The 26,972-nt window shown below is 39.4% G+C and overlaps 1 protein-coding gene across 2 annotated transcripts in view; it reads left to right on the top strand.

Annotated features, from left to right (window-relative positions):
* rxfp2a (relaxin family peptide receptor 2a) overlaps nt 1–26,255 on the top strand; it is a 42,380-nt gene extending 16,125 nt beyond the window's left edge. Inside the window, exons 6-20 of one of the 2 annotated variants that reach the window (XM_040033321.1) lie at nt 81–152; nt 680–751; nt 1,285–1,356; nt 5,888–5,962; nt 6,333–6,404; nt 8,752–8,823; nt 9,165–9,239; nt 14,454–14,525; nt 14,826–14,897; nt 15,017–15,246; nt 18,386–18,531; nt 19,106–19,201; nt 19,931–20,099; nt 20,558–20,776; nt 24,286–26,255. In XM_040033321.1, the coding sequence (XP_039889255.1) occupies nt 81–152; nt 680–751; nt 1,285–1,356; nt 5,888–5,962; nt 6,333–6,404; nt 8,752–8,823; nt 9,165–9,239; nt 14,454–14,525; nt 14,826–14,897; nt 15,017–15,246; nt 18,386–18,531; nt 19,106–19,201; nt 19,931–20,099; nt 20,558–20,776; nt 24,286–24,419 (1,648 nt within the window). In that variant the 3' untranslated portion in view covers nt 24,420–26,255. Of the gene's footprint in view, nt 1–80; nt 153–679; nt 752–1,284; nt 1,357–5,887; nt 5,963–6,332; nt 6,405–8,751; nt 8,824–9,164; nt 9,240–14,453; nt 14,526–14,825; nt 14,898–15,016; nt 15,247–18,385; nt 18,532–19,105; nt 19,202–19,298; nt 20,100–20,557; nt 20,777–24,285 lie in introns of those variants that run through there. The other variant, XM_040033322.1, reaches the window with a different exon arrangement.
* The last annotated feature ends 717 nt before the right edge of the window (nt 26,256–26,972 follow it).

Genomic DNA, 26,972 nt, shown 5'->3' with positions numbered 1-26,972 from the left:
AGTTTTCTGTTTTTCCTATTGTCTCAAACATAGTTTGAAATAAAAGAGCATTTGTTATTTTTATTCTGTTCTGTTTTCAGGTTTCTGCAGAACAACAGCCTCCACTTCATATCTAAGCATGCATTCAGCAGTCTGCACAATCTAAAGAGGTTGTAAGTATCCTGCCTCGTTTCCCCTGAAGCAAGTGTATTCATTTTGTTTTCCTTCAGTTCTCTTTTGTGTTACAGGTCAACTTCAATTTATTTTTTTTAACCTGAGTGGTACTCATTTCTTACATGGAGAAAAGCAGTTGTAATTTGTGTTTTGACTCCAGGCTTTTCTGTGGAGTCTGCGGGAATGAGCAAAACTGTGCATTTAAAAAAAAAGAGAGAGAGAGAGAGAGAGAGAGAGAGAGAGAGAGAGAGAGAGAGGATCAAAGTGGCTTTTTTTTGCAAGCCAAAATTTCTGTTTCTGTGTTTAGTTTATGAAATGTCAACAAATATAACTGTGGAAAAAATGCCATCATTTATTTAAACTGTCTAAAGATGACTTCAATTTTTGTCTGACCAAAAATCATACCCAAAACTACGGGTATGTCCTATGATTATAACTTTGCTGTATTTTGTTACTTTCAAATGTAGTCATTATAGTTGCCTTTTTTTATGACCAAACTTCTTGTGCTTTTCATGCTTTCTCTCAGGTTTCTCAGTGAGAACTTAATCTCCTTCCTCAGTCCCGGTGTGTTCGGGGATCTAAATCAATTGGAGTGGCTGTAAGTAACTCAAAAGCATACAGATGTGCACTTTCAATAGTCACAAATACGAATACATGGTAGCAAGGAGACTGTGTTAAAAAAAAAAAAGTTATCCAAAGACTGTAACGTTTTGTTAATTTTGCTTTTAATTTTAAAGGTTGAGATGCAAAAGTTGTCCGTTTGATCCACAGGTTGGAAACAAATCCACTAGCTGGATATAAAATTATTTATTTAAGCAGCAGAGTGGAGAAGTGGAAATGGTGCAAAAATAACAAGTTTAAACGGTGCACAGATGTGTGGATTGAGCTTTTTTTCTACCTGTGAAATCTTACTTGACTCAAGTAGTTTTTTTCCTTCTTTCTAAATTCTTCTGTAAAACACAAGAGCTAATGTTGTACTGTATGCTGCTATTGTGAAATACTGAAAATCACATTTGTTTAAAAATCATATTGGGTCACATTTGTAACACTTATCTAAAGAGATTGTTATCACCAATGATTTATTTAATGCAATTAAGCAGTCAAACTGGGTAATCTTGTTTTGTGTGTCAGGATGTTGGACCATAACCCACTAAGCAGCTTGTCCCAGGACACCTTCACTGGGCTCCAGTCTCTCATGTATTTGTGAGTTGCATTTTTCTTTGAATATTATGTAATAATTTTGACTTGGATTTGTTTCTAGTCTAGGTCTACTCTGAGGTCTTCACTTACAAAATCAAAAGTCTTAAACTCTTGCAAACCTGAAAGCACTCAGTAGGAAAATAAACCTTACTTTGCAGCACATGTAAAAAAAAAAAGTGTTTATCATCTTACAAAAGTAATATCGTGCATTGCACTGAACTGTACTTATCTTTAAATATGCTACAATGCAGGCTAATTGCAAGAGGAAAGCTGAGAGTAAATCTATGATTAATGTTAAGAATTAAGTTTAATGCATGTTTAACTTCATATTACTGTTGTAGGGAGCTAGCATGCAGTACGGAGGCCTGTTAGGACAAAAATGAAGCCGCTAATTCCAGTGCACTTCAGATCACTTTGAGGTTTTCGTCATCTGGAATCTTTCACTTTGATAGTTGTGTAATATCTTCCATATGCTTGGTTTCTACGCCCACTCATTTTATTCATTAGTCAAAAACCAGCCTGGCTTTAAGTGATGCAGAACAAGGTTTGTCTCTAAGAGTAGAGAACTTTCAAAATAATTGATGTTATGAATATAAGAAATATGAGATAACTATTGTTCTTGTAGTTTCATTTCCACTGAAGTCACAGCAAAGTGGATTCAGCCTCTCTTTTTATTTTACTCAGTAGCAGTTACATGTTTTTGATTATCAACAACAATTTCATGGATTAACAGAATTTTTTTGTTTCCTTTTATTTTTTCATGCTCACTAAAATATTTTTGAGTGTTTGCCTCTGCCACTGGTTTCTCTCAAGACTTGTACCAACAATGATGTTTCATCTTTTATTTTGGGTTTTCATGAATGTCTTACAACAGGCATTGATTTTGTCACATAATGCTGGTTCAAGGACCTAAATGCAGACTCGGGAGATAAAATCATCAAACAAAAGGCAAACTTCTTATTGAAGGTGGTGACAGGGCACATTGGGACAAAAATGAAATCCAAATTCTTCAAACGAGCAGTGACACAGCGATGATTCAACAGACACCGTGAGAAAGACTTCAAGGAAAGACGAGTCTATTTATACACATACGCATACTCTAAGGTCATCAGGGTAAGTGAAAGCAGAAGGTAAACAAGACACAGCTTGAAGACAATGAAGTCAGCGAGACAAGAGGAAGGAAGTAAAACTAAACTCAAGACACGGGACAAATAACTGCCCAAACAAAATGGAAAGTTAGAAACAATAACTAAACAGAGAAATGCAGACAAATAAATACACTTGACATGAAACACTAAAGGATTAAAAAAACAACCTCCAATACAAACCAAAATGAGAGTTAAGAGCAAAACAAAATAAACGCTATAACCAAACTAAGAACTGATGATCGAAGATTTTAGTAAACAAGGCCAAATATTCCAAAGAGTCCAATATCCTGGGCCATGACACACTTCTGATTAACTAAGCTGAATTTAGGGCAGCTGATAGTAGGCTAACTAATCCACATTGAGGCCTGGCTTAATTTGAGCTTAGTCTGTGAAACCAGCCATTTAACCCAGACCTGAAACCTGAGCTGTCGTTTGGGAAGGATTTTTAATTTCTCCCAGCTGTTTGGGTTTAGTTGGATCAGATAATGTAAAAAATAAAAAAATCATAATCTTTTAACAGATATTAAGTCATCTTATGGGGACAATGGCTTAATATCAACAAAGTATTAAACACTTTACTGAGCAGGATGACGTATAAGGTGCAGAAAAGCCAAAACGTTATGTACCCATACGACGCAGGGTCTCAGGAGGTCAGGTCCTAAAGCCCTGGATTAATTTACACTAGGTAATGCTCAATCTCTCTTTACCTATTTTCCGCCCATCGTTCCCTTTAGATTAATTCCTTCTACTCTGTCCACTCTGACTCATAGACCTGGCCTAGCTCAACCCTAGCTGCTGCTCTTTCCACGACATGAGAACGTGATTTTGGTTCTCACAATACAATTTCTTGGAAATCAACTTCAGACCCGTCACCCTGAGCTGCGTCTGCTTGGCTCATTCTCTGCATGTTTTCTTAAATCCATCCACAACAGGTATCCGTCTCACGAAATAACCCTTTTAATGTTTATGTTTCAGACATAAAATGTGTTCTCACTGCACCTGACTCCTCAAAGAGTGTTTGCACTTCCACGGAGGGACTGTTAGACGGGGATGACCATATGTCTCTCATTTGATTCCCCATTCATCTTTGGAATCAGAGTCCCTTGTCCTTACTGCCCGCTGAAGTGTTGCCACCCAAAATATTAAACATTGTTTTGATATGGAAACTGTTTCAGAGTTGAGGTCTGCCTGTGCCATAATTCTTAAGCAAATAGGGATTTTTTTACTCCACATAGTTAAAGCCCCATCAGCTACCATTTATATAGTTGGCTCAATGTCTGATTTTTTTTTTTTTTCTTTTGTTCATCTCAGCATCAGCAGAGATTTGAAGAAAGAAAATTACAGTGAACAGTTTGGTACATCCATTCTGTTATTGTTTGGCAGTGCAGTTGTAAGCATATGTCATTCCTGCCTTGGAAGAACTTATGTATCTAGCATATTTCTTGAGGAATGAAGCGCGCTTCTCATTGGTTAGGGGGAAGTCAGTTTGACACAACTGTCCAAGTCCAGAACTGGCAAAACATCCCTACACTTGAATATTCCTACCACCTCATTTCAGTGTGGGCTTGATGCGCTGCCATATCATTCTCTGTCTTGTACATCTCAGACTTCTATTACTGGCAGAAACCAAAAACTTGGTTTCATCAGAAAATGGAGTTTTCCAGTCATCCGGTGTGAAATGCGGATATGTCTAAGCCCACCCAAAGCATCTGGACATGTGTTCCTTTCCCGAGAAGTGATTTAGAAGAGACCTTTTTCTATCACTAATGAGAAGCTTGATGTGTATCTTCTTTGAGGTCATAGCATTTTGGTCTCTCCGGCCATGCTTTGGATAAAAATGCTCCAGTTTCAACCCCTTGTTTTATAGCAGGTGAACAATGGCTGCAAGATCATTTAGTTAATTAGCCTCTAATAAATGTAATACATCCACCTGTGTGATATGAACAAAAGATACAACTCAAGGAACTGTAAGCTTTTGGATAAAAAAGGTCCGTGCAAAACAATCAAGCTTCAACTTCATGGAGAGAAAAAAAATACTCAGAATTTCTGATTTTCTCAGCAAAGATGTACCTGTAACTTTATTTTGAAAGGTTCATGGGTGGACATTCTTTTGTACATGCAAATATACTTACTAGAGATGGACCGATCCAATATTACGTATCGGTCCGATACTGACGTAAATTACTGGATCGGATATCGGAGAGGGGGGCCGATAGGACATGAACAGGGAGAAGGGGGCACAAAGACATACTTTTCTTTCTTATTCTCATTTAAAATGTCTAGCTTTTATTAAATAATTATCTGAATCTTAAACCCAAAGTTTTAATCTGATGTAAAATGAACAGAAGTCCATTACTGTATATAGTAACTATTAAGTCTAATATACCCTAGTAAGCTATAGTACTTTTTCCTTTGGGAAGGTACGATCTGTGCAGTCTGCAGTTCTGTTGAAGAAAGATGTTGAATCTATTTAATTATTCTTGAAAAATAATTTATTTCTGTGCATTTTTTTTCACACTGCATCAAATTAAAGTTGATTACATCGATTAAGCATCATGAGGTGGGGGGTGGTTCCCTATTTTTTTGTTTTGTTTTGTTTTGCTGGGAGTTTTAGAGCCCTATTAGTTAGGTTGCTTACTCTTTAAAATACCAGAATAGGGAGGATGGTGTAGGTTTAAGTTTATTAGATTGATCAGTATTGCTGAACTATGAAATATTTTGAGTGCAGTGCATTTTTTGCATACAGGTATAACAGAATAGCTTTAGTGGGGTTTTTTTTGTTTTTTTTAACTTAAGTATGAACTTATACAAAAAGCAGCAAGATATTAAAAAAAATAGTTTTATTGATTAAAAAACACACTATGTCGGATTCATATCGGTATCGGCCGATATCCAAATTTATGATATCGGTATCGGACATAAAAGTGCTATCGTGCCATCTCTAATACTTACCTTTCAAAATGTATATAAAAGTTCCTGGGACATAATTTAATAACATCCCAAAGTCATATAAACTGTGTGATAATGTCGTGTATACACTAACTTTTCTTTTTAGAATTTACAGCCTGCCTTGCTGGTGAAATAACAGCCTGTACATAAACAAAGATAATAAAGTTATGAGTCAAGTATATGACATGTGAACATTTTTCCATGCAAACATGTTGCTGCTTCCTGCTGTCTGTCTGACTTTTGACTCACTTTTGCTTGACTGACCCCCGATCCTACACTCTGAGGATCAGCACATTTATATATGGATGACAAGAAGTCCAGGAGTAATTTGGCTCTTAAAAGTCACAGTCTAAGCCTTACATCTGTTTAGTAGTCACTCTACAACTCTGTTCGGTCCTATTTAGTTTTGCGATTAAATGTCTTCCTCCCCCCTTCAGGTCCATGGTGAACACTTCACTGCAGCAGCTTCCTCATCCAAGCTTCTGTCAACACATGCCTGCCTTGGACTGGCTGTGAGTGAGAGTGTACTTGTGTGCATGCAGGTGTGTAGTGCATGTGATGTTAGTGCAAGTGTACTAACAGACAAGTGTAGCAGTTATGCTGATGTGTGTTTGTCCTTGTTTGCATATATAAATAACAAATTAAACTGGTATTATAGAGGTGATACTGAGTTGCATGACAGTTTGAGTCAGCCGATATCTCTGGGGCTGCTCAGATTTGCTTTATTTTTTTCTGAGCAGATTAAATGCAAGAAAAAATATTCCATTTATTTTTTCTTTCATAACTTTTACCAAAAATCTATAAAAATTACACCCTTATATTTGTATGTTTAGTAAATGTACATTTTTATTTTCCCTCTCCTCCTGTTTTCACTACTCTCAGGGATCTTGAGGGAAACCAGATTCAAACTCTTAACTACTCTATCTTAAAGACATGCAGCAAGCTTGAAGTTTTGTGAGTATCCTGCTTTATTAAAAGTTCAATAAGAACGCTGAAAGCTCAGGGTTTAAATCTGCGCACCACACAGAAAGTTTCCCAAAAGATAAGGTAACGAGAGGTGTTTTTTGATCTTCGAATGCTGCATATATACTAAGCAGCTACTTTGTTAGGTACACTTGTTGAACTACTCAATAACACAAATATCTAATCGGCCAAACAAATAGCCGCAACTCTGTGCATGTTGACATGAAAACATGGTCAAGACGACCTGCTGAAGTTCAAATGAATGTCACGAGGCTGAAGAAGTCACTTGAATGAGTGACAAAACGTTTCTCCCACTGAAAACGCTATGCCCAGATGAACATAATCAAGTTTTTGGGATGTCTAAAGAAGACTGTAAAAATGTTGTCTGGTCTCATGAGTCATGATTTCTGTTGCAACATCTGGATGTTAGCATTTGGCATTAACAACAAGAAAGCATGGATCCATCCTGCCTTGTGTCAAAGCTCGGGTTAGTGGTGGAATAGTGTTGGGGATATTTTCTTGGCACATGTTGTGTCCCTTCAGACCAGTGGAGCATTGTTTAAACACAACAGCCTACCTGAGTATTGTTGCTGACCATGACCACAGTGCACCCATCTTCTCATGGCTCAGATCACTTCGAACTGGTTTCTTGGACATGGCCTCTCAACATCTCAACCCAGTAGAGCAGGTGTTTCAAACACAATGGCCCAACAAAGACAAAACTATGCATAAGACAAGACCCCCCCCCACAGCCATTCAAACTAGTAGATAAACAATTAAATAAAAAGTTTGTGTCTTTCATTTTTTTGCATTTTACAAAGTGTCCACAGTAAAAAGAATCACTTGTTGAAATGTTGCTCGTGTCAGAACTATAACAGAATGTGATATAGATACAATATTACAGCTGTTGCATTGTTAGTCTACAGCAAGTGTTAGTTAAGTGTAATGAGGATGTGTTTGTGCATGTTTAATATATCTCTGGGGTCTCAGTTGTGCCTAAACGCAGTTAATGTTGTGTTTACAGGAAATACATTAGAAATGATGGACTTTTCATATATCACTGCAGTTAGTTAATCATCCTTAAGGGACTTAAGTGCCTTAAGTTTTTAGAAAATCTCCCATTTTAATCCTTTAATTATGTTTTATTCATTTTATTTTATCTGTTTACCTAAGTTTATCTCCTGTTCTCTCCCCTTGGCGCGCCCACCCTCAGACACACTTGTTCTCTTTTTATTTATTTTATTAATTAACAAGAACAAATTCTGCTGTGCAATCAGATCTTTAAGAAATTGGTCAAACAAGCATAGAAACAGAAATTGGCGCAACTAAATGTGACTATCAGGCCTGGCCTAAACTTGCTTGGAAACTTGGCTCAGGCCAAAAATTACACTGTGGTAGGAAGGCCTGCTGATCTTGGCTTAATTAGGCTTCTCACCAACTCTTTTCCTGCAGACATACTTGGAGTTGGCCTCGGCATGCAATCATGTCACTAGACCCAGCAGCTCCGGAGAATATGCTTAAGTAAAGCTTTTCCTGGGCACATTGTGCTCTTCATTTATTTTTATCCCAGATGTGGAGGGTCACTGGGTTAAATAGGACATAAACAGAAATTAATGCTCTGGGTTTTAGTCTGCCAGGTTATTATTCCAGGTCCGTCACTACCATGTGATAGTGAGCTTGTGGGATGACACCTATTCATTCACTTGTCACCACATCTGCCAGAACACCATGTCTGTTGATTCAACTATAGGGTCAGTGGATTGTGTATATGGATCTTTTGCTTCCCACTGTCAACAGGATCACCTCATACACCAACAGAAGCCAGACAAATGCCATACACTTAAATTTAAGCTCTTCCACTTCGGTGAGTCAAGTCTCAATCGCCTTGGTGGATGCTGCATCCCTGACCTCACCAAGGCTGCCGACTTGCTGTTTCACAAATGGCCCTGCAAAGCCCAACAGTAAAGCCTGTTGTTTTTAGGACCTACCAGAGCAGCTCATGTGCCTCAGAGGAGGTTAAACTGAGATCTAGACAGAAGTGCAATCAAGGTTTGTTTCAAATGAATGCATGTGCGGCATTTTTAAACTCCACAAATACAAACACAACATAGGGCTGAGAGGAGATGAGCCATGAGGTTTGGCAGTGAAATGAGCTGAATTAGAGGAAAGGATTCACACGAAGTTCAGTGAGTACGGAGGCCTAAGCAGGGTCATGCAAACTTTGAGGACATGGTTAAGACTGACTAAAGTAAATGAGATTGTATCCATTTATACCAGTTTTCCAACAGCACTTTGCAGCTCTCTGCATGGTTTCTGACAGCAGCTCTGCCTTCTTCAGGTTACTGATAGACAACAGGATTAGGACAATTCCCGAAAACACCTTCCAGTCTCTGTGGAAGCTGGCCGAACTGTGAGTAAGAGCATATTCACAGAAAGTCAGTAAAACCATGTCAAAATAAATAAATAAATATACACCACTGTCTTCAAGTTCACTCAAAGAGATTCTGGTGAGGCTGGTGTTAGAGAGGTTTTGTTCTGATGAGATATGAAGTGTCAGGGATGAGTAAGAAAAGAAACCTGTGTAGAATTTCATGCAAACATTATGTATCTGCACATTTATTTAAAGCCTTTGCTGTTTTCTATGCATGTTTACACTGTCCATGTTTGGAATTGAATGAGAAAAATGTAAATGTGCTATAAAATGAGTCAGGAGGTTTAATTTTTCCCTTGTTTCTCTTTCATCCTCTTTAGGGATCTGTCTAGGAACAGGATTAGGGAGCTGCCAAAAAACACCTTCAAGAGTCTCTCCAAATCCCTCCTTAAACTGTGAGTAAATGATAGTGTGGAAAATAATTCGTCATTATGTGGGTTTTATAACAGGAGTGAATTAGGACAAGGTCTAAAGTACACAGCAAAATCTCCAGTGTTAAATTAACACTAGAGAGTGTCTATATGGGTCCACACCTCTGAGTGTTAAATACAACACTGTTGAGTAGGGATGGGTACCGGTGTCCGGTGCCATGATGGCACCGGTTCTGACATAAACGGTAGTAACCAGACCGAAAAGCAGCGCACATTTCGGTGCTTTATTTCGGTGCTTTTTTTTCCTGAGCTGTGATACACTTCTAGCCAATCATTTTACGTTTCCTAGGATAGTAGGCGGGGCCAGGTACGTACGTTCTTTTAGAGAAGAGCTACAGATTAAAAATGTCCAAGGCAAAGCGGTCAAAGTCTGGCTGTACTTCACAGCAAAATATGCAAACTCAGCAGCAACAAGTGCTTTAAGCTGATACTGTGATACTGTCAAAGGAGGTAACACCTCAAATCCGATGAAACACCTGGCGACGCATAGCGTTTTTTTTTTTTTTAAAGCCCAGAAATGCGCCGTATTTGATAGCTTGCTGCGAGACCTCACACCGAGCACATCTACTGCGGGTGGGTTGCCTGTTATGCAACATCCCCCAAAAACACGAAGAGGAGAGTCCTGGCCCCTAGCCCTGCCAGTGTAGCAGAAATGAAGAGGATGATGACGGCAGCAGCAGCCGTTCTTCTCTGCGTGAGTAGCTTAATGTTGTTTGTGTATAATTTACGCTGAGTAGGCTAACCACGTTATTAAATTAATGCATAGGTGTCAAACTCTGGCCCGCGGGCCAAATTTGGCCCGCAGCCTAATTACATTTGGCCCGCGATGTCACGATCCTGGGTCTTATGACCCAGTGTTTTGAGTTTTAGTTCATTTTGATGTTTTAGTTTATGTAAGCCCTTCAGGTTCCTAAGTTCATTTGTTATCATGCTTAAGTGTTTCTAGTTCTTATTATTTCCCCCTCGTGTTTCCAACCATGGTAAATCTCCCCTGCTCTCCATGTGTTTCATGTCTGTGTCTTACGTTGTCAAGTTCTGGTTGTCATGTCTGCGTCTCATTATGTTTCCTATTTTATTTGGAAGAGATCCTGTGCTTTTATATTATGGGTTATGTTTTGAGTCCTTTGATGTACTGTTTCTTGTTTCCCTAGATCTCAGTTATGGTTATCTTAGGTTTAGCTCTTTGGCTTTGTTATATGGCTTCCCTGTGTTCCATGTTATGTCCACTGTGATGTTTTGTGCCATGTTTCAGGTTCCTATGTTCTGTCCCCCCAGTTGCTGTTAAGTTTGCGTGTTTTAGAATTCAGTCAGTGTGTTTCCTGTTTTACTTTGAAGGTCCATGTCTCATGTGAGTGTTTCTAGTTTTGCGTCCTTGCCTCGTCCTGCCTAATTACTCTCAGCTGTGCTCTCCTCCTGTGGCTTATTCCCCCTCGTTATCCCTCAGTGTATTTAAGCCATAATGTTTCTCTTTGTCAGTGTTGCGTCCTCCATCATAGCTGTGTGATTTTTCCCTGTGGCTCCTTGTGCTTTAGTTTTCCCAGTTTAGTTTATTTTGTATTGTTTTTCGTGACCCACTCCACGCCAGCAATAAAGCTGTGTTTTTTGAGTTTACCTTTTGACTCTGTGAGTTTGCGTTTGGGTCCTACTCTTGCCTGCACACAGCCGTACTGTGACACGCGAAGCCATACCAAATTACTATTAGAGCTGGCCTACTGGTATTATACAGCTAATATATATATTGTTTAGTATTAAGCTTTGCTTGTTCCATATTCAGTTTTCCAGCAAAACTTATTTGAGTCCATAAGAAAAGATTCATTCTTATATCTGGAGGAAGATTTTTTTAAAAATAAATATTAATGCTAGCCCGCGACTTTGTTCCAGTTTTGAATTTTGGCCCACTGTGTATTTGAGTTTGACACCCTTGCATTAATGCATGTAAGGTGAACTAGCAAACACCGTCGTAGTTACATGCGGCTGTCTTCTTGTTTGATGGCAGATACTCCCTTCACCCTGGCCAAAAAGGCTAAAATGACCAAAGAAAAAGTGGAAAACAGCTAAACATGAGAGGTTTTTGGACAAAGTTTGTGTTTTTTCCATTGTTTAAGCACTGCTTCCAGCCAAGAGTGATGCCATATATGCCCCATAGCTGCAGAAAAGACTAACATTGTTATCTTTTTACAAAAAACAGCTGAACATAAGAGGTTTTTGGACCAATTTTGTGTTCTCCATTCTTTAAGCACCGGTTTGAGCACCGTTTGAGCACCGGCACCGTTTCAAAAGTACCGATTTGGCACCGGTATCGGATAAAACCTAAACGATACCCATCCCTACTGTTGAGTGTTAAATTAACACTTTTGACAGTGTTATATGTTTAAAAGTAACCTAGTCAGTTTTGAAGATTAACAATGGCTAACACTGAGCAGTGCTGATTTTCTAACACTGGAATATTTCTAACATTTTGAGTTATTTTCCAGTGTTAGAAAATCCGCACTGCTCAGTGTTAGCCATTGTTAATCTTCAAAACTGACTAGGTTACTTTTAAACATATAACACTGTCAAAAGTGTTAATTTAATACTCAACAGTGTTGTATTTAACACTCAGAGGTGTGGACCCATATAGACACTCTCTAGTGTTAATTTAACACTGGAGATTTTGCTGTGTAGGATTAAGAAAAAATAACTTTGTGAAGGTTTCTGAGAATGTGACTTATTCTTAGTGGGATACATGGTGGCTGTGATCAGATGCAGAATAAAACTATTTTTGTTAGAAGCTCTGAAAGAAAGAATTTATAATGTAAAAGAAAAATCAATCACGAAACTGTTACATTGAGTTAAAATAATAAGTGCAAGCATTATATTTTTAGATAAACTGAGTTTATTTATGTGCCAATTCTATATAATCCTCCATTAATCCTCTTACTTCATTTTCATTTAGTGGTATTTTGAGCTTCTTTTCCACTATGTGAGAGGAAAATGATATATAGTAATGTAACATAAGAAATATTTACAAACTGAAGACAGGCAGTAAAATCCTGCATCAAACTGCAGTATGTAGTAGGGTTTTTTTGTACTTGATATTTAAGTATTACTTTATTCAAATACTAATTTTTACAGTGCTGTACTTTACCTTTTACTAATGAGAGAACAAGGCTCTCATTAGCTTCTTCTAGCACTCCTAAACTTTTATTATTAATTCAAGTGTTGTAACAAAATTAATTTCCAAATAAAGGATAAATAAATTATTATTAAACCTGCAGCACTTATTCAAATTCTTCACTCTGTATTTAGATGTGAGTTGAGCAAAATTTTGTCATGGATACAAGTTTTGGTGACTTACAGGTGACACACGAAACAAACAGAGAACATAACATTGCATTTGCAGAGGCATGATGAAATGAACATGATATAGAGGAATATTCAAAGAATGGAAATGTATAAATCTAATTTTATAAATTTATTAACAAATCTTGACATATTGAAGTTAATAATCGCTGTGTGTATGATAACGCAAACGTTCATTCAGACCGGCCCACCCTTTCAGAAGGAGATTCGGTAGTTTCTTGACAGAAAGGGCAGTTTCCCTGGTTACAAGGTTAACGCTGATCGTCCGTGTAACTCACAGTTTTAGAGCTGCTCCTCGTATGCATTGTGTCGTGCATTAAGGCATATGGACTGTTTTGATTTTGTAGTGTTAATCGCATGTATAAAATGTCTCAGCCTTTTCTATGCATACTCAAATCTTCCACTTATTACGTAAAAACAACATTTCTGTACTTTTGCCTCTTAGTGCTGAAGGGGAAAAAATTATCAAAATGAATGAACCTTGAGACAAACCTGTTTATGAGCAGCAGCTGAAGACCTTTTTTTGGGAAAGGAGGGGCCAGGACTGGAGATGCTGTCAGTCAGAGTAACAGCGCATGAATAATTGCTTTCATAAAACTGCTGCGCTCCAGTTGGCCCGCTGGCTCTGTGTGTGTGTGTGTGTGTGTGTGTGTGTGTGTGTGTGTGTGTGTGTGTGTGTGTGTGTGTGTGTGTGTGTATAACTCCCTAACGATCACTAGCTAAGACTTAACTAGAACAATGAGATTAGGCTATTTTCCACAGCACGAGCTATCCATGGAAACGTTTTTGAGTCTTGTTGATCCCACACCTCACAGGAAAGAGACAGGCGGAAAAGGCAGATTAGGGGTCTGCTATTTGAATCACTCGCATCACAGAAGAATTGCTGTTTATTGAGACTTTTGGGACAATCTGCTGCCCTCATTCGATGTCACATAATGCACATACAGTAATACATCCAATGGAGTGCATCCCCCTTTCAGTGACAAAACAGGCCTGGCCCATCAAGGGTTGGACTCGACTAGACCCCGGAAGGTGTGCTGTGGTATCTGGCAACAAGATGTTAGCAACAGATCCTTCCATCGTGTAAACTGTGAGGTGGCGCTTCCATGGATCAGACTTATTTCTCCAGCACATCCTACAGGTGCTCGATTGGATTGAGATCTTAGGAATTTGGAGGCCATGTGAACACCTCAAACTCATCGTTGTGCTACTTTTTGCTTTTTGGTGCCTTGCAGTGGACACACTGGGTCCAAAAAGCAGCATGGTCAACATGGGTACCATGAATGATCTGTGAAAATGCAGCACAAAACACAACAAACTGTGATGCACAGTATATTCTGACATGTTTTCATCAGTTTGCAGTACAACAGCTCATATGTTGGATCGGACCACACAAGCCAGCCTTCGATTCCCATGTGCATCAATGACCCTGCCGCTGGTTCACCACTGTTCTTTCGTTGGACCACTTGGGATAGATAGTGACCCATCGTGTCCATCGTGAAGCGACTTACAAAGCAGGAAAAAATATATTATGTCAAAGTATCAAAATATGCTATTGCACAGATCTATCCTGCCATTGTTCATTGCAACATTTCTGGCTTGTAGTTATTCAGGCCCTCTAAAGAAGACTTTAAATCTACTCTAAACTACGTAATCTGAGCAGGGGGAAAAGTGCAGAAAGCATTCTGTATCTAATGTCAGGTGTAATTGGACACAGACCTTTTTTTTTACTTGTTTTAAACAATCAAGGATGTCAGGAATGTACTGTCATTTGGCCATTTCTTATATTTCATATTGACAGGCTTTGTTGTGTTTATCATCTGTTTCTTGTTTCAGAAATATCTCCCATAATCCTCTCCTCCGTATTCATCCAAGCCATTTCCACCACCTGACACATCTTCAGTCTCTGTAAGTACTCTGACATACACACGTTTGCCTGTTTTTACACATGTGAGGACCTTTATTGCCCTGAGCCTCAAACATCACAACTACATGCTTAATTTTTATAACTTTCCTCTAAACGTTATTCTAACCTCAATCATGAATACTAGTTTATATCTTCAAACACTTCTTTGAAGTCATCTGGGACTCTCCAGAATATCTTTCTAATGCATTAATGGCTTCTTCACTTTGATGTCTTAATGCTGAAATTGGTCTTCAGAGTTTGCTGTAGTCTAGGGCGGTGGTGAAATCTGTTATTTCCTACAGAGCGCTGGAGGGAATTGAGATCGCAGATATTCAGACTAAGGTGTTTCTTCCCATGAAGAACCTCTCCCACATGTATGTGTAACACACAGCCGTCACTTCAGAAGAACCAGCATGTTTTGTCATCTCTTCTTTGTCGGTTGTTTTTTTGTTTGTTTGTTTGTTTTTTACAATTTTTCTCTTTTCTCTACAAGCTATTTCAAGAAGTTTCAGTACTGTTCCTATGCACCTCATGTGAGGTCCTGTAAACCCAACACAGATGGCATCTCTTCTTTTGAGGACCTCCTGGCAAACATGGTGCTGCGGGTGTCTGTCTGGGTCATGGCCCTCATCACCTGCTTCGGTAATCTGTTTGTCATCGGCATGAGGTCGCTGATTCGTGCTGAGAACAACCTGCATGCTGCCTGCATCAAAGTTCTCTGCTGTGAGTAACAACGTAGCACCGGGTGAGACAGGCTCGCAAAATAAAAGTACTTGTAAAAACAGCAATAAATCTAAATGTCAAGCTGTTCTTTTGGAAAGTGAATAAGTCAGCTTAGCCTTGCTTCTATCCAATGAAACAGGATGAAGAAGTTTGTTATACTGGGATGGGATCAAACTGCTTGGAGACTTCCCAATCTACACACTTCTCCTTCATTCTCCTCTTTCACATTCCCTGTGCCTTTCTACTCGGCAATCCTGGGTCTAATGTACCCTCATACCATTAGAGAGCCAGGCATCCATGTTTTCCAAAATGAATTTTAAATTTCAATTTGTCTGACCACAGAATAGTTTTCCGCTGTGCCTCAGTCCATTTTAAATGACCTTTGACCCAGAGAAGATGGTAGCATTTCTGGATCATGTTCACATATGACTTGTTCTTTGCATCATAGAGCTTTAAACCTTCTTGGATGGCACAATGAACTGTGTTCACAGACAGTGAAATCTGGAAGTGTTACTGAGCCCATGCAGGGATTTCCATGACAAAATCAAGTCTGTTTTTATTGCAGTGAAGTCTAAGGACCTGCAGATTATGGGCATCCAGGACTGGTATTTTTCTGCAGATGCAATGCATCTTTTGATGATATTATGTACTGTAACTGGTGAGGTATCCAAAATCTTCATAAATTTGCAGTGAGGAAAACTGTTCTAAAATTCTTCAATTTGTGTATTTTTTTTTTTTTACAGATTTGTGAACCTCTGCTCATCTTTACTTCTTAGAAACTCTGCCTCTCAGAGATGCTCTTTTTATACCCACTCATGTTTCTGATTTGTTGCCAGTGATCCCAATGAGTTGCAAAAAGTCTCTGCAGCTGTTTCTTTTTAGTATCACTTACTTTTGTTTTCTGTGTTCTGTTGTGAATAGCACGTGACTATGGGTTTATGAGATTGGTATTTGTGTTTACACAGGATCCCAACTTTTTCTGGATTTGGGATTGTAGTTTGCGTCTCCCCTCATGGTAAAAAGCTTCCCTCCCTGAGTCTGTTTCTACTTGAGGTTGCTTCCTCTTTAGAGGGAGTTCTTTCACCACTCTGTTGTCTATGGCTCGCTCATATGGGATTTTCCAATCAAACCATGGGATTGTGGCTATATTAGACTGTCACAATATGAACAAAACTGTCTGGAGGCAAAATTGTTTCCACTTGGTTTGTTTCCAGAAGTAAAAACATGTTTAATTTTATTTTTATTTATTTAATGTCAGAAATCTAACAGCATTGTGTTAGAGAAAACAAAAACAAGAGACTAACTCACTAAGACTCTGAGATGGAGGGAAAAGGAAATGAAGATGTTTGCTGCAAACCATGCAGGTTTTTGGTTTTTTGTTCTGCTGTACTTCTTAAATTGTTTACTTTGTCTTATTTGTACATTATTTACAGAGCACCTTTTCTTTGGAGATTGCAGATAGTTGCGTCTTTAATGTGAGGAGCAGATTGTTCTTTTGTTTTTGTTTTTTTGTTTATTTACTCTGTCATTAATGAATAAGTAAAGAAACATAATCATCTAACTCAAGGACGGGCTTTCTAGGAACATTAAAAATTTGATATAATAGATTAGACGGTGAGAAGCAAGTGGGCTTGAGTTCAGATCCTTAATTAATAAATGGAGGTAAATTTTGAATCTGTGAGAAATGCCTCTTAAAATGCAGTTGAGGTCCTGTCAGATCATTAAAGAAATTCACAGTCACTCAGAGATTGTTTGAGCAGACCCCCACCCCCCAAAACCTCGGGTTGAGAGGTTTAACAATAAATATATCAAAATTTGTAGCTAGTTGTGAAACAGCAGCTATAATGCATTTAACATCTCACTAAAATTGCATTTTTAATCCAGGGGTGTCTTTGGTTACAGGGAATCATGTTTTTACAGCGGTAATAACTTAGTGAAGAAGAGATTATTGTGCAGCTATTAGTAAGTATAAATTTAGATTGCCATAGTCTTCTTAAAATTAAGATGCTAACCACAACGACTGAAAATATGCTTTACGTTTAATTTCTAATATTCTAATAAGTAATTACACAGGACACAGAGGGTTCATGTGGTACTCATAAATATACTTTGATTAGTGTGTGATTACATCTTCCATCTTCCAACAAATTGATCTGTTCTCAAAAATTCTGATTTTATCCATTAAAAATACAAAGGAGCATGCATCGGTTTGTGGAAGCCACCAACAACAACAGATGGTTATAAGCTAACATCATGTATCCAAAAAAATCACAGTTTCCTTCTCATAAACAGTTTGTTTATATTCTTGCACCATAGGGTAGAGGTTTTTCATGAGGTGTCCGTTAGAGCCATTATAAAGGAAGTTTCACTAATGTTAATGTTAATGACTAACAGCAGCTAACAACAGCATTTTCCAAGAGAAAAGTTTAGCATATCTCAAACAACAATCACTTCAGTATCGCTGTCATCAGACGTGAGCTTCACTGTCTCATCGACTCATATCGGAGTCCTTTAATAAGTTTTACAGCCTCCTAATAGACACCAAACAAACTGACAGCAGACTGACAGCCTACACTCCCTACAGATGAACAGACACCAGAGCTGTTTGTCCTAGAGTGGCCACCATACCTAAGATTATACACTTGAATTGGGAGGGGTAAGAAAACAGTTGACTGCAATCTAGTGGTGGTGGTCAGAGGGCCCGGTGGCACCAGTGTCCGGCAGCCTCGCCTCTGTCAGTGCGCCCCAGGGCAGCTGTGGCTACAATGTAGCTTGCCATTGCCAGTGTGTGAATGTGTGTGTGAATGGGTGAATGACTGAATGTAGTGTGAAGCGCTTTGGGGTCCTTAGGGACTAGAAAAGCGCTATACAAATGCAGGCCATTTTAGTGCATCTAGATCTAGTGGTGAGATTTTACACACAGTTTTAGTCAACGCTTACCTAATTTCTTTCCAACCCACCTATCTGCATATAGCAAGATCCATCCATGCTTGTGGTTCCATTAATCTTGCCTGTTGTGGTGACTTAAAAAATATTATGATACTGTTTTTGGGAAGGATGTAGCTGACAGATGGGCTTATAATCACACAGGGCACATCTGCCTATAAATAGACTCATAGATGTCATCCTTATCATCCAGGTGCTGACTGCCTCATGGGCGTGTACCTGTTTTTTGTTGGCGTATCTGATGTAAAATTCCGCGGTCAGTACAACCGTAACGCCCTGCTGTGGATGGAAAGTGCGGAGTGTCGGACCATTGGATTCCTGGCCATGCTCTCCTCAGAGGTACTGCCCATGTATATATCACACTTCAACACACGCAAATATGCATGCAGATTGAGACAAACTGATCTGTACTGTAAAACTGACACATCACAAGGAGTTGCACTTACACATCCTTCGCTTTTTGCTTGTACTTTTGCCTTGCTGTTTTCAGCTAAAGTAGCTTCAAGATTAAAATCATCTTTTGTTCCGCTCACTGGCCGTATCAGCTTGTTTCGGCTCTGCATTATATAAATATCATGTTTGCAGACTAAAGTACTCATATTATGCTCTCTTTTACTTTAAAAACGTGTTTATAATTCACTCTCACTCATTGCTTTTAGCTGTTGCAGATGGAGACATAACAAGCCTCAGCTGGAGTTTAACAACCCATCTCAGAACTTTATGCACTTTCCAGGATAAATCATCATTAGACTGACTTTATAAATGATGTGAACCCAAGTTCCATCCTCTGCATGTTGATTCCTCTGTCATAATAGAGGTTCTACTAATAACAGTGCAGCCAATATTCAAAGCAGTGTTCAGTTTATAAGTTAAAAACATGTTGTTTATATTTGCGGTGCATGTTTCTCCTCAGGTGTCTGTTCTCCTCCTGACCTACCTAACTCTGGAGAAGTTCCTTGTCATTGTTTTCCCTTTTAGAAATTTGCGCCCAGGCAAATTTCAGACAGGGGTAAGTTGCACTTTTCAAAATGGGGAACAATGTGCCTGATGAATGTCATCCAACTGTTGTCTTTGTCTACAAAGTAATCGTCACTCTTATTTTGAAGAAAAACTGCTGAAGAACACACTGCACAAAAGTCCTCAACGCTCACTGACTCAGTAACTGCAGAGCTCCAAACCTCCTCTGGCATTAACATCAGCACAAAAACTGTTTGCTGGGAGCTTCATGCCTTCAGTGGGTGTAAAGTGCAGGTAGCTCATTTTAGTCCACTAGTAATCTTAGCTGTAAGGGAAAACAGTTTGTGTGAAGAACAAAAGAGAGATATCCTTTGTTCTACTGGTTTGGTATGAAGTATAAAGTAACCCCTGAACATCACCAGAAGTCCCCAAAATATTGACCATTTCCAGATTTACTACAGTCTAATATTCATTTTACTGCTTTGAACCAAGTCTAAGAGTCAGCCATTTACTGTAAATATGCCTCCACCCACCTCACATCCACCAGTAAAGAATTAAAAGACCTACTGCTTGTTCTCCCAGATTGTCCACACAGGGGCAGAACATGAAGTGACTCGTCAGTCAGCAGGAGGCAACTTGATTGAACCAAATGTTTGAAATCTGATTAAATAAATGTCAACTAGAGTTTGGAAACCCAGGCAGTCATAACTTTTCTTATTTGGGGAATTTGAAGAGTACTTTGTGTGAAATCCTGACAGCATGTATGCTGTCCTGCTTTAAGGTGGTCCTGGCTTCGATCTGGCTGCTGGGGTTTATTATTGCAGCCGTGCCCCTAATGAATGAGGACGTCTTTGGGAACTACTACGGACGTAATGGGGTCTGCTTTCCCCTGCACTCTGACAGGCAAGAAAAACCTACTGCCAAAGGATATTCCACAGGGATTTTTCTGGGTGAATAGAAGATTTTGTTTTTCATGAATTTTCATTCCATATTTTATACTTACATAAGTAAGAGACAGCACTCAGAAGTGGGAATAATTCTTTGTATTATTGTAGGGTCTTTACCTTACAACATAAAACACCTTAAGGCAACTGTTGCTGTGATTTGGTGATGTATAAATGAAATTGAATTGAATTGGAGTTCAGTAAAATCTTTTTTTAAAATAGTCTTTTCCAGAAAAGAAAGACAATCTTCCATTTAAACTTTAAACACCCAAAGAAATGCGAAATTGTTCATTATCACAGAATATACAAAGTGTAAAGTAAAAAAAAACTACGCAGTACAAATCTGTGAAGCAGAACTGTCCTGTGTTCAAAACCACTTAAATACTGTATTTAATACTGTATGAACTGCATAACGGTGTTTGATATAGTCCCAGCCAGCATGAAAAGCATTTGTATCTCTTTAGGTCTAAACCTGGTGGCTTTCCTGGTGATTGTATTCTCCTACTCCAGTATGTTCTGCTCCATCTATAAAACCGGCATCAATGCCACCGACCTGAGGAGCGGACTGCACAGAGATGTGGCTGTGGCCAACAGGTTTTTCTTCATCGTGTTCTCTGATGCCCTCTGCTGGATTCCTATATTTTTGGTGAAAGTCCTCTCGCTGCTGGAGGTGGAGATCCCTGGTAAGAAGTGAAACAGCTGCCTTATAGTACTTATAGTATCTTAGAGGTTTAACTGTATATATATGTATGTATGTATGTATGTATGTATGTATGTATGTATGTATGTGTATATATGTATATGTATAAACAAAACATTAATCAAAAAATTGTTGAAAAACAAATTACAACATTGTATAAAAAATTACAATCATCAACTCAAATACTTGGTTCTAATTGAACAGAAATTTCTATGAACTTGTAAGAACTGTGTAGGACATGAATCAGTCTGTGTCAGATCCTGAATTTGAAATTTCCACTGAAGTCACGGGTAAGAGACAAGTGGAACCAAGATCGAGGCCATTTGCTTTTTGAAGTTTGCAAAGACTGCTAAATTTTGCCAGTGGTAGTTCACTTTTTGCAACATAGTACGCTGTTCTAAACAGAATTTTCAGGTTTATTTTTAGTATGTTATTTGCAATTGGTGTTTGTTCTGGGAAAGATATTGCAGACTGAGCAATAATGCATTTCTTGCATTTCTCATGGGTTCTAATGGGGCCTTTCTTAAAATGACTGGTCCCAGTAACAAAGGCGCTTGTCGACTCAGAAATCGAGAGAAAACCAACAACACACCCGGCAGAACATTATGTTATTTACACGGGTGCACATAAGTGGTCCGCATGTGCGCATTCGCTGTCAAAATAAAAGACGCGCACCAGATAAGAAGTTGCAACGCGCGTTTGCGTCCATATAAAAAGCACTGTTTTTGTCTGCTAGAGTGGGATTTTCACGGCACATTCCGCACCACATCTCTGTGCGTTCATCATTTGTTTGAAGCCAGCTCACCTCCTGCAACCACTTTTCTGAGAATACGCGCTTCTTTTGTGGTTCGGACTCCTTCTGACATTTCTTTGGAGGTGGAGGAACACCAAAGTAATTGCTTAAATGCAATAAAAACAATGATGAAAAAAAGTAATTGCTTAAAGGAGCTTCTTCGACATCTTTAAGAGTTCTAAACAAATGTCTGTCCTCCTCCAGAAAATCTTATGTATGCAAACACGCGTTGCAACTTCATATCTTGTGCGCGTTTTTTTTTGTTTGTTTTTTTACAGCGAATGCGCACCTGCGGACCACTTATGTGAATCACTCATCTTTGGAAAAGAGAGTTTATTACAGAGAAATGGCTCTTTCCAAAATAAAAGCTATACTATACGCTTCTTCTGGGCTATATTCTCAGCAGCATATTATAGCGGGTCAGGGCTGTTCGGGGTTCTGTTTGTACAGTTATGTTTTGTTTATGTTGCCATAGTGACGGGTGACGCCCTCTCGCTGCGACGGTGTGTCCTTCCGGGGTCAGAGGGCGCCCTGTGTGTTGTTGTTGTTGTTGCTGTGTGGTTGCCGCGCTGAGCAGTTAGCTAGCGGCAGTGTTCTTCTGCAGATGTCAATAAACGGCTGTGCTCCCTGGCTAGCTCACGGGAAGCAAGACTAAACGACACCTCCGTCTCCTCGTTGTCTGAGCTCGCCACATTGGTGTCAGAAGTGGGATGATGGTGGCACCCCATGTTCTGACCCGAGTGACTTTTCCCCCGCCGGTCGTGACCGGCCGGTGCCCAAAAGAAGGCACCTGGACATTTGCAAAGTGAAAGCAAAAAACAAGCGCAAATTCAAACGCGATTTCAATATGTCACATATTGACAGTGGCTCACTGATGCCAATGACATAATTACCCAGCTACATTTCCGAAAGAATGCAAAAGCATTGACATATAATTTTCCTTCCTACAATAGCCCGACGGGCAGGGCAGAGATAGATTTTGGTAGCCCGACTGAAAAATCGCTAGCCCCGGGACGTCGGGCTAGCGATTTTGCAAGCCTTGTGTTACAGGCATGGCCCTTTAAGGATGAAGCCTGATGGGAAATGTATTCGGGATGTGTGTAGCGGGACTGCCTGGTGTGTGTGTGTGAAGAGAGAGAGCGGAGAAGGGGAAAAAGTAACGGTTAGCTACAGAAGAGACGAAAAGAAAATAAATAAAAGGAATATAATAACTCCCTCGACAGCCAGAGTTGTGTCGGCGATGCTCGCTGTGAGTAAACTGTTTCAGCCCACTGTACGCGGTGTTCGTGCCTTAGAGAAGAAATAAAGTTCGGTGAAGCAGTTTCCTACGCCTCCTTCGGTCTTTTTGCTAGCGGAGTTGACCTGTATAGTAAGCTGTTGCCGGCTACGAGTCAGTTACGGAACCTTCAAGTAACTGCCAGAGGTTTCCTTACTACGGTTCGGGGGCGCGGATCTGGCACGGTAACACCTGTATCTGATTGAGGAATCACTCATCTTTGGAAAAGAGAGTTTATTACAGAGAATTGGCTCTTTCCAAAATAAAAGCTATACTATACGCTTCTTCTGGGCTATATTCTCAGCAGCATATTGTAGCGGGTCAGGGCTGTTCGGGGTTCTGTTTGTACAGTTATGTTGGGTTTATGTTGCCATAAGTGACGGGTGACGGCCCTCTCGCTGCGACGGTGGGTGTCCTTCCGGGGTCCAGAGGGCGCCCTGTGTGTTTGTGTTGCTGTGCCGTTGCCGCGCTGAAGCAGTTATCTAGCGCAGTGTTCTCTGCAGATGTCAATTACTAACGGCTGTGGCTCCCGGCTAGCTCACGGGAAGCAGACCAAACGACACCTCCCGTCTCCTCCTTGTCTGAGCTCGCCCACACTATTAAACATATCAGGTCCCCATAAGGAGAATCATGTGCTCACGCTGTCTAAATGACTAGTGGTAAAGTTTGTAGCATGCCTGCTTGTTGTTTTTGTCTGCTTCCACTTGTCTTTGCACTAGGATGATGTCGGTGTAAATGTGCAGTCATATTCGTTGTGTTCCCACTAGTGCTGTCAGCGTTAATCTCCGTTAACGAGCTACCCCTGCGTGGGGCTAGACGGCCAACACGTTAACGAGCTAACACACTAGTTCCCACCCATGTAATTGAGCATTGCGTGGCACATCCAACATACTGTTTTACTTTAGTCCATGACGCGCTTACCTTCAGGGTCATATGTCACATGAAAACCAAAATAATTCCAAACGCCAGATCTGAATGAGGGTGGGGGAGGTTCAATTTGCCATGTTGCAAGGAGAGGTTAACTTCTGTCTCGCTAGCTTGCCCTGCGCTCTTCCTTCTGACAATGCTGTCTGTGTTGAACGCTCAGTGGATCTGCGCTCGACAGTGTAGCCTAGGCGGAGTAGTCGAACGCAGATTCACTGAGCGCTCAACACAGACAGCATCGTCAGAAGGAAAGTTGATAAAATAAATTACAAATTTTGTATTTGTATGTATTGTTCATACATATGCGTACCGAACCGAAAGCACTGTATCGAACGGTTCAATATCGATACGAGTATCGTTGCACCCCTAATATATATGTGTGTGTGTATATGTGTATGTATAGGTCACTGTGTTACTTTATTGAATAGTTTGCTAACAAGCATCAACACAATTATATTTCTCTAGATTTCAATCACTTGTGAAATGTTTCCTTCCTTAGGCACTATCTCCAGCTGGGTTGTCATCTTCATCCTTCCCATCAACAGTGCCTTGAACCCCATCCTGTACACCTTGACCACCAGCTTCTTCAGGGAGCAGGTGGAAGTTTTACTCTGTCACTGGCAATACTCCTAATACTCCTCTGCCAGGAGGAGTATTATGTCTGAAGAAAGACCGCAAAAGCCTTACCTCGTCCACAATCTTTATGGAGATGTCACGGGGTCTGTGCTACCAGCCACCCGTTTACCTCCAGCAGATGTCACTTATAAGCGCAGATCCTCACTATGCCTGATGATGTATTTGTAAAGATACAGCATTTTGTAAGCTACTAGTCCTTTTTTGTTGTTTTACGTTCACATTCACACTCACATCCAGGATAGAATCACCAAATATCCTAACATGAACATATTTGGACCCAAATACAAATAGTACCCAAAGAGAGCCCATGCAGGCCAGACCTTTTTGCTTTGAGGCAAAAGACCTAACCACTGTTGCACTTTACCACTTGAATTAATAAAATATAATGAACATAATATAAAAATTCAAGATCTTACAACTGGTCCAGTCATAATTTATAAAATATACTGTTAATGTCAAGCCATCCTGAGGATGGCGCAGACCATAAAATGGGTGTCAAACATATGGCCCAGGGGCTAGAATTGGCCAGGCAAAAACTCTAGTCCCATTGGGCTGCTTTGGGGAAATTGAAGGAGCTCATAAATCTTGGACTTTTTACCGTACTCTCATAAGTTTTACAGCTTTTTTTCTACTGATAAAGATCACGCTCCCCCCTTCCTCCCAGTGAAAACAGAACTTTTTTAATGATCGGACACTCTGGGCAATGAGCTACCAAAACTTTTTATGTAATTTTACACATTTATTTCTTACTGTCAAAGCCCAAAAGTCATTCTGACAGATTTCTTTTTATTTACTTACAGCAGCATTTCTTTATCACATAAAAGGAGATGCCCAATTTAAATTGCACTTTTTATTAATCTGTTAAGATATAGGAGGGATTAACTGTGCAGTTAACTTCTTTAAAACGATAGAAAAGCGCATTTCAGTTAAGATGAAAATGAGCTTTATGTGGCTCATGTAAAATGAGTCTGACATCCCTGCCTTAAAATTCCTTAAGTCTATCAAGAAAAGTGTTTAGATGACTCTTGTAAAATACACACATAGATCCTAAACAGTCCCTATGGTGAACTTTTTATGAAGTTTAGAAGCTGTGGGACAAACACAGAGAGACTGACAAATACCAGTGGCATAATATTAATGAAGAACATATTTTATATACAGAGCTATCCAGTTAATCTCTCCTTACCTACTGGTTTCTTTTTTTTCTTGCCCTTTAATTCCTCCATGCCCATCACTTTTTGGGTTTTTATCAGCTTGTTTAACTATCCTCATAATTCTTGCTTTCATGTCATATTCTTCCATTTACATGTACTGTATCTGCTTTGACTGAACTAATGTTGAAACTGAACCAATATGGTGCCGGCCCTTTGTGCCATAGTCATGCTGTTTAAGAGAACTGCTCTGAACTCTTCATTTGACTGACAACTTGGATGAAAGCATTTTGTACACGTATGTCATATTACATGTAATTAACAAACTGACAAATGAGGAGACTGAATTGCGACACTCTCAACATCTGCACATGAGACTTTGGAGCTGGACTTTTCCAGATTTCTTTCATGTTTTGATGACTGATTTTTTTTTTTTTTATCAGTGCACCAATGGACCTTTAAAAGCTCCTTTAACTTAGTGACAATCATTAAACGTGGAGGAGTTTAAACACTGATGACATGAAAAGGAAAGCTGGACAGATAAATAAAAATGGCTGTTTAATACTTGCATACATTTCTCATTAATATACCAAGCAATGGAATCCTAACAAGGCCCTTATTTCCTGTTATGCTGTATTGATGTGCATATGTTTGTTTAGTGTATAAAATTCGGTATGGATCCTCTCGGTGTGAGTTGTGTGCTTTTTGATGGTGTTTGTTGGTGTCAGGCTCTATATTGGTTTTTCTTAAATTAAATAACAATAAAAAGACATGAACTAACATGAAGCACATTCATATATTTTTGGCTTTTTTGTATGAGCAGTAGTAGGTCATTCTTTAAGGCTTTCTGTAACCTGAAAGGAAGACAGCACAAACAAAAATAAGCAGTGGTGTACTTTATGTATGTTTATTTACATACACACGGGGATGAATATTTCCCTATTATAAAATGAACATGACTGAAAACCTTGATTACCAAAAAACAGTGCTGGCATTGTTTTCCTCTATAAAACCATTCTAGCTAAACTTACAGTTTAGCTCTATATCCCTCTCTGTCCACATACCAATAGCTACCAGCTACACTTCTCTAAATGGTTACTTTGTACATTCTTTTTAGTCACTTTGGACATGGGATAATTTACAAAACAGACCTACATTTAAACATCCTTCTATCTTCAGTTTATTTTATCAAGATTCCTATTAGCTGAAGCAGTGCAGCAGCTTTATTCCTGGGGTCACAAATCTTTACATTTTGATGGTTTGCTGTAAAACATACACACACACACACACACACACACACACACACACACACACACACACACACACACAAACAACAAAAAACAGCTTCTCACAGCACAAATTATACCTGATATAACTTTTACAGATCCAGGCTCATGTT

This window comes from Simochromis diagramma, unplaced genomic scaffold (assembly GCF_900408965.1).
Source record: "Simochromis diagramma unplaced genomic scaffold, fSimDia1.1 OVJJ01000216.1, whole genome shotgun sequence".
Classification (NCBI taxonomy): domain Eukaryota; kingdom Metazoa; phylum Chordata; class Actinopteri; order Cichliformes; family Cichlidae; genus Simochromis; species Simochromis diagramma.
Note: the sequence above shows the minus strand (reverse complement) of the source record. Positions and strands in the feature narration are given on the sequence as shown.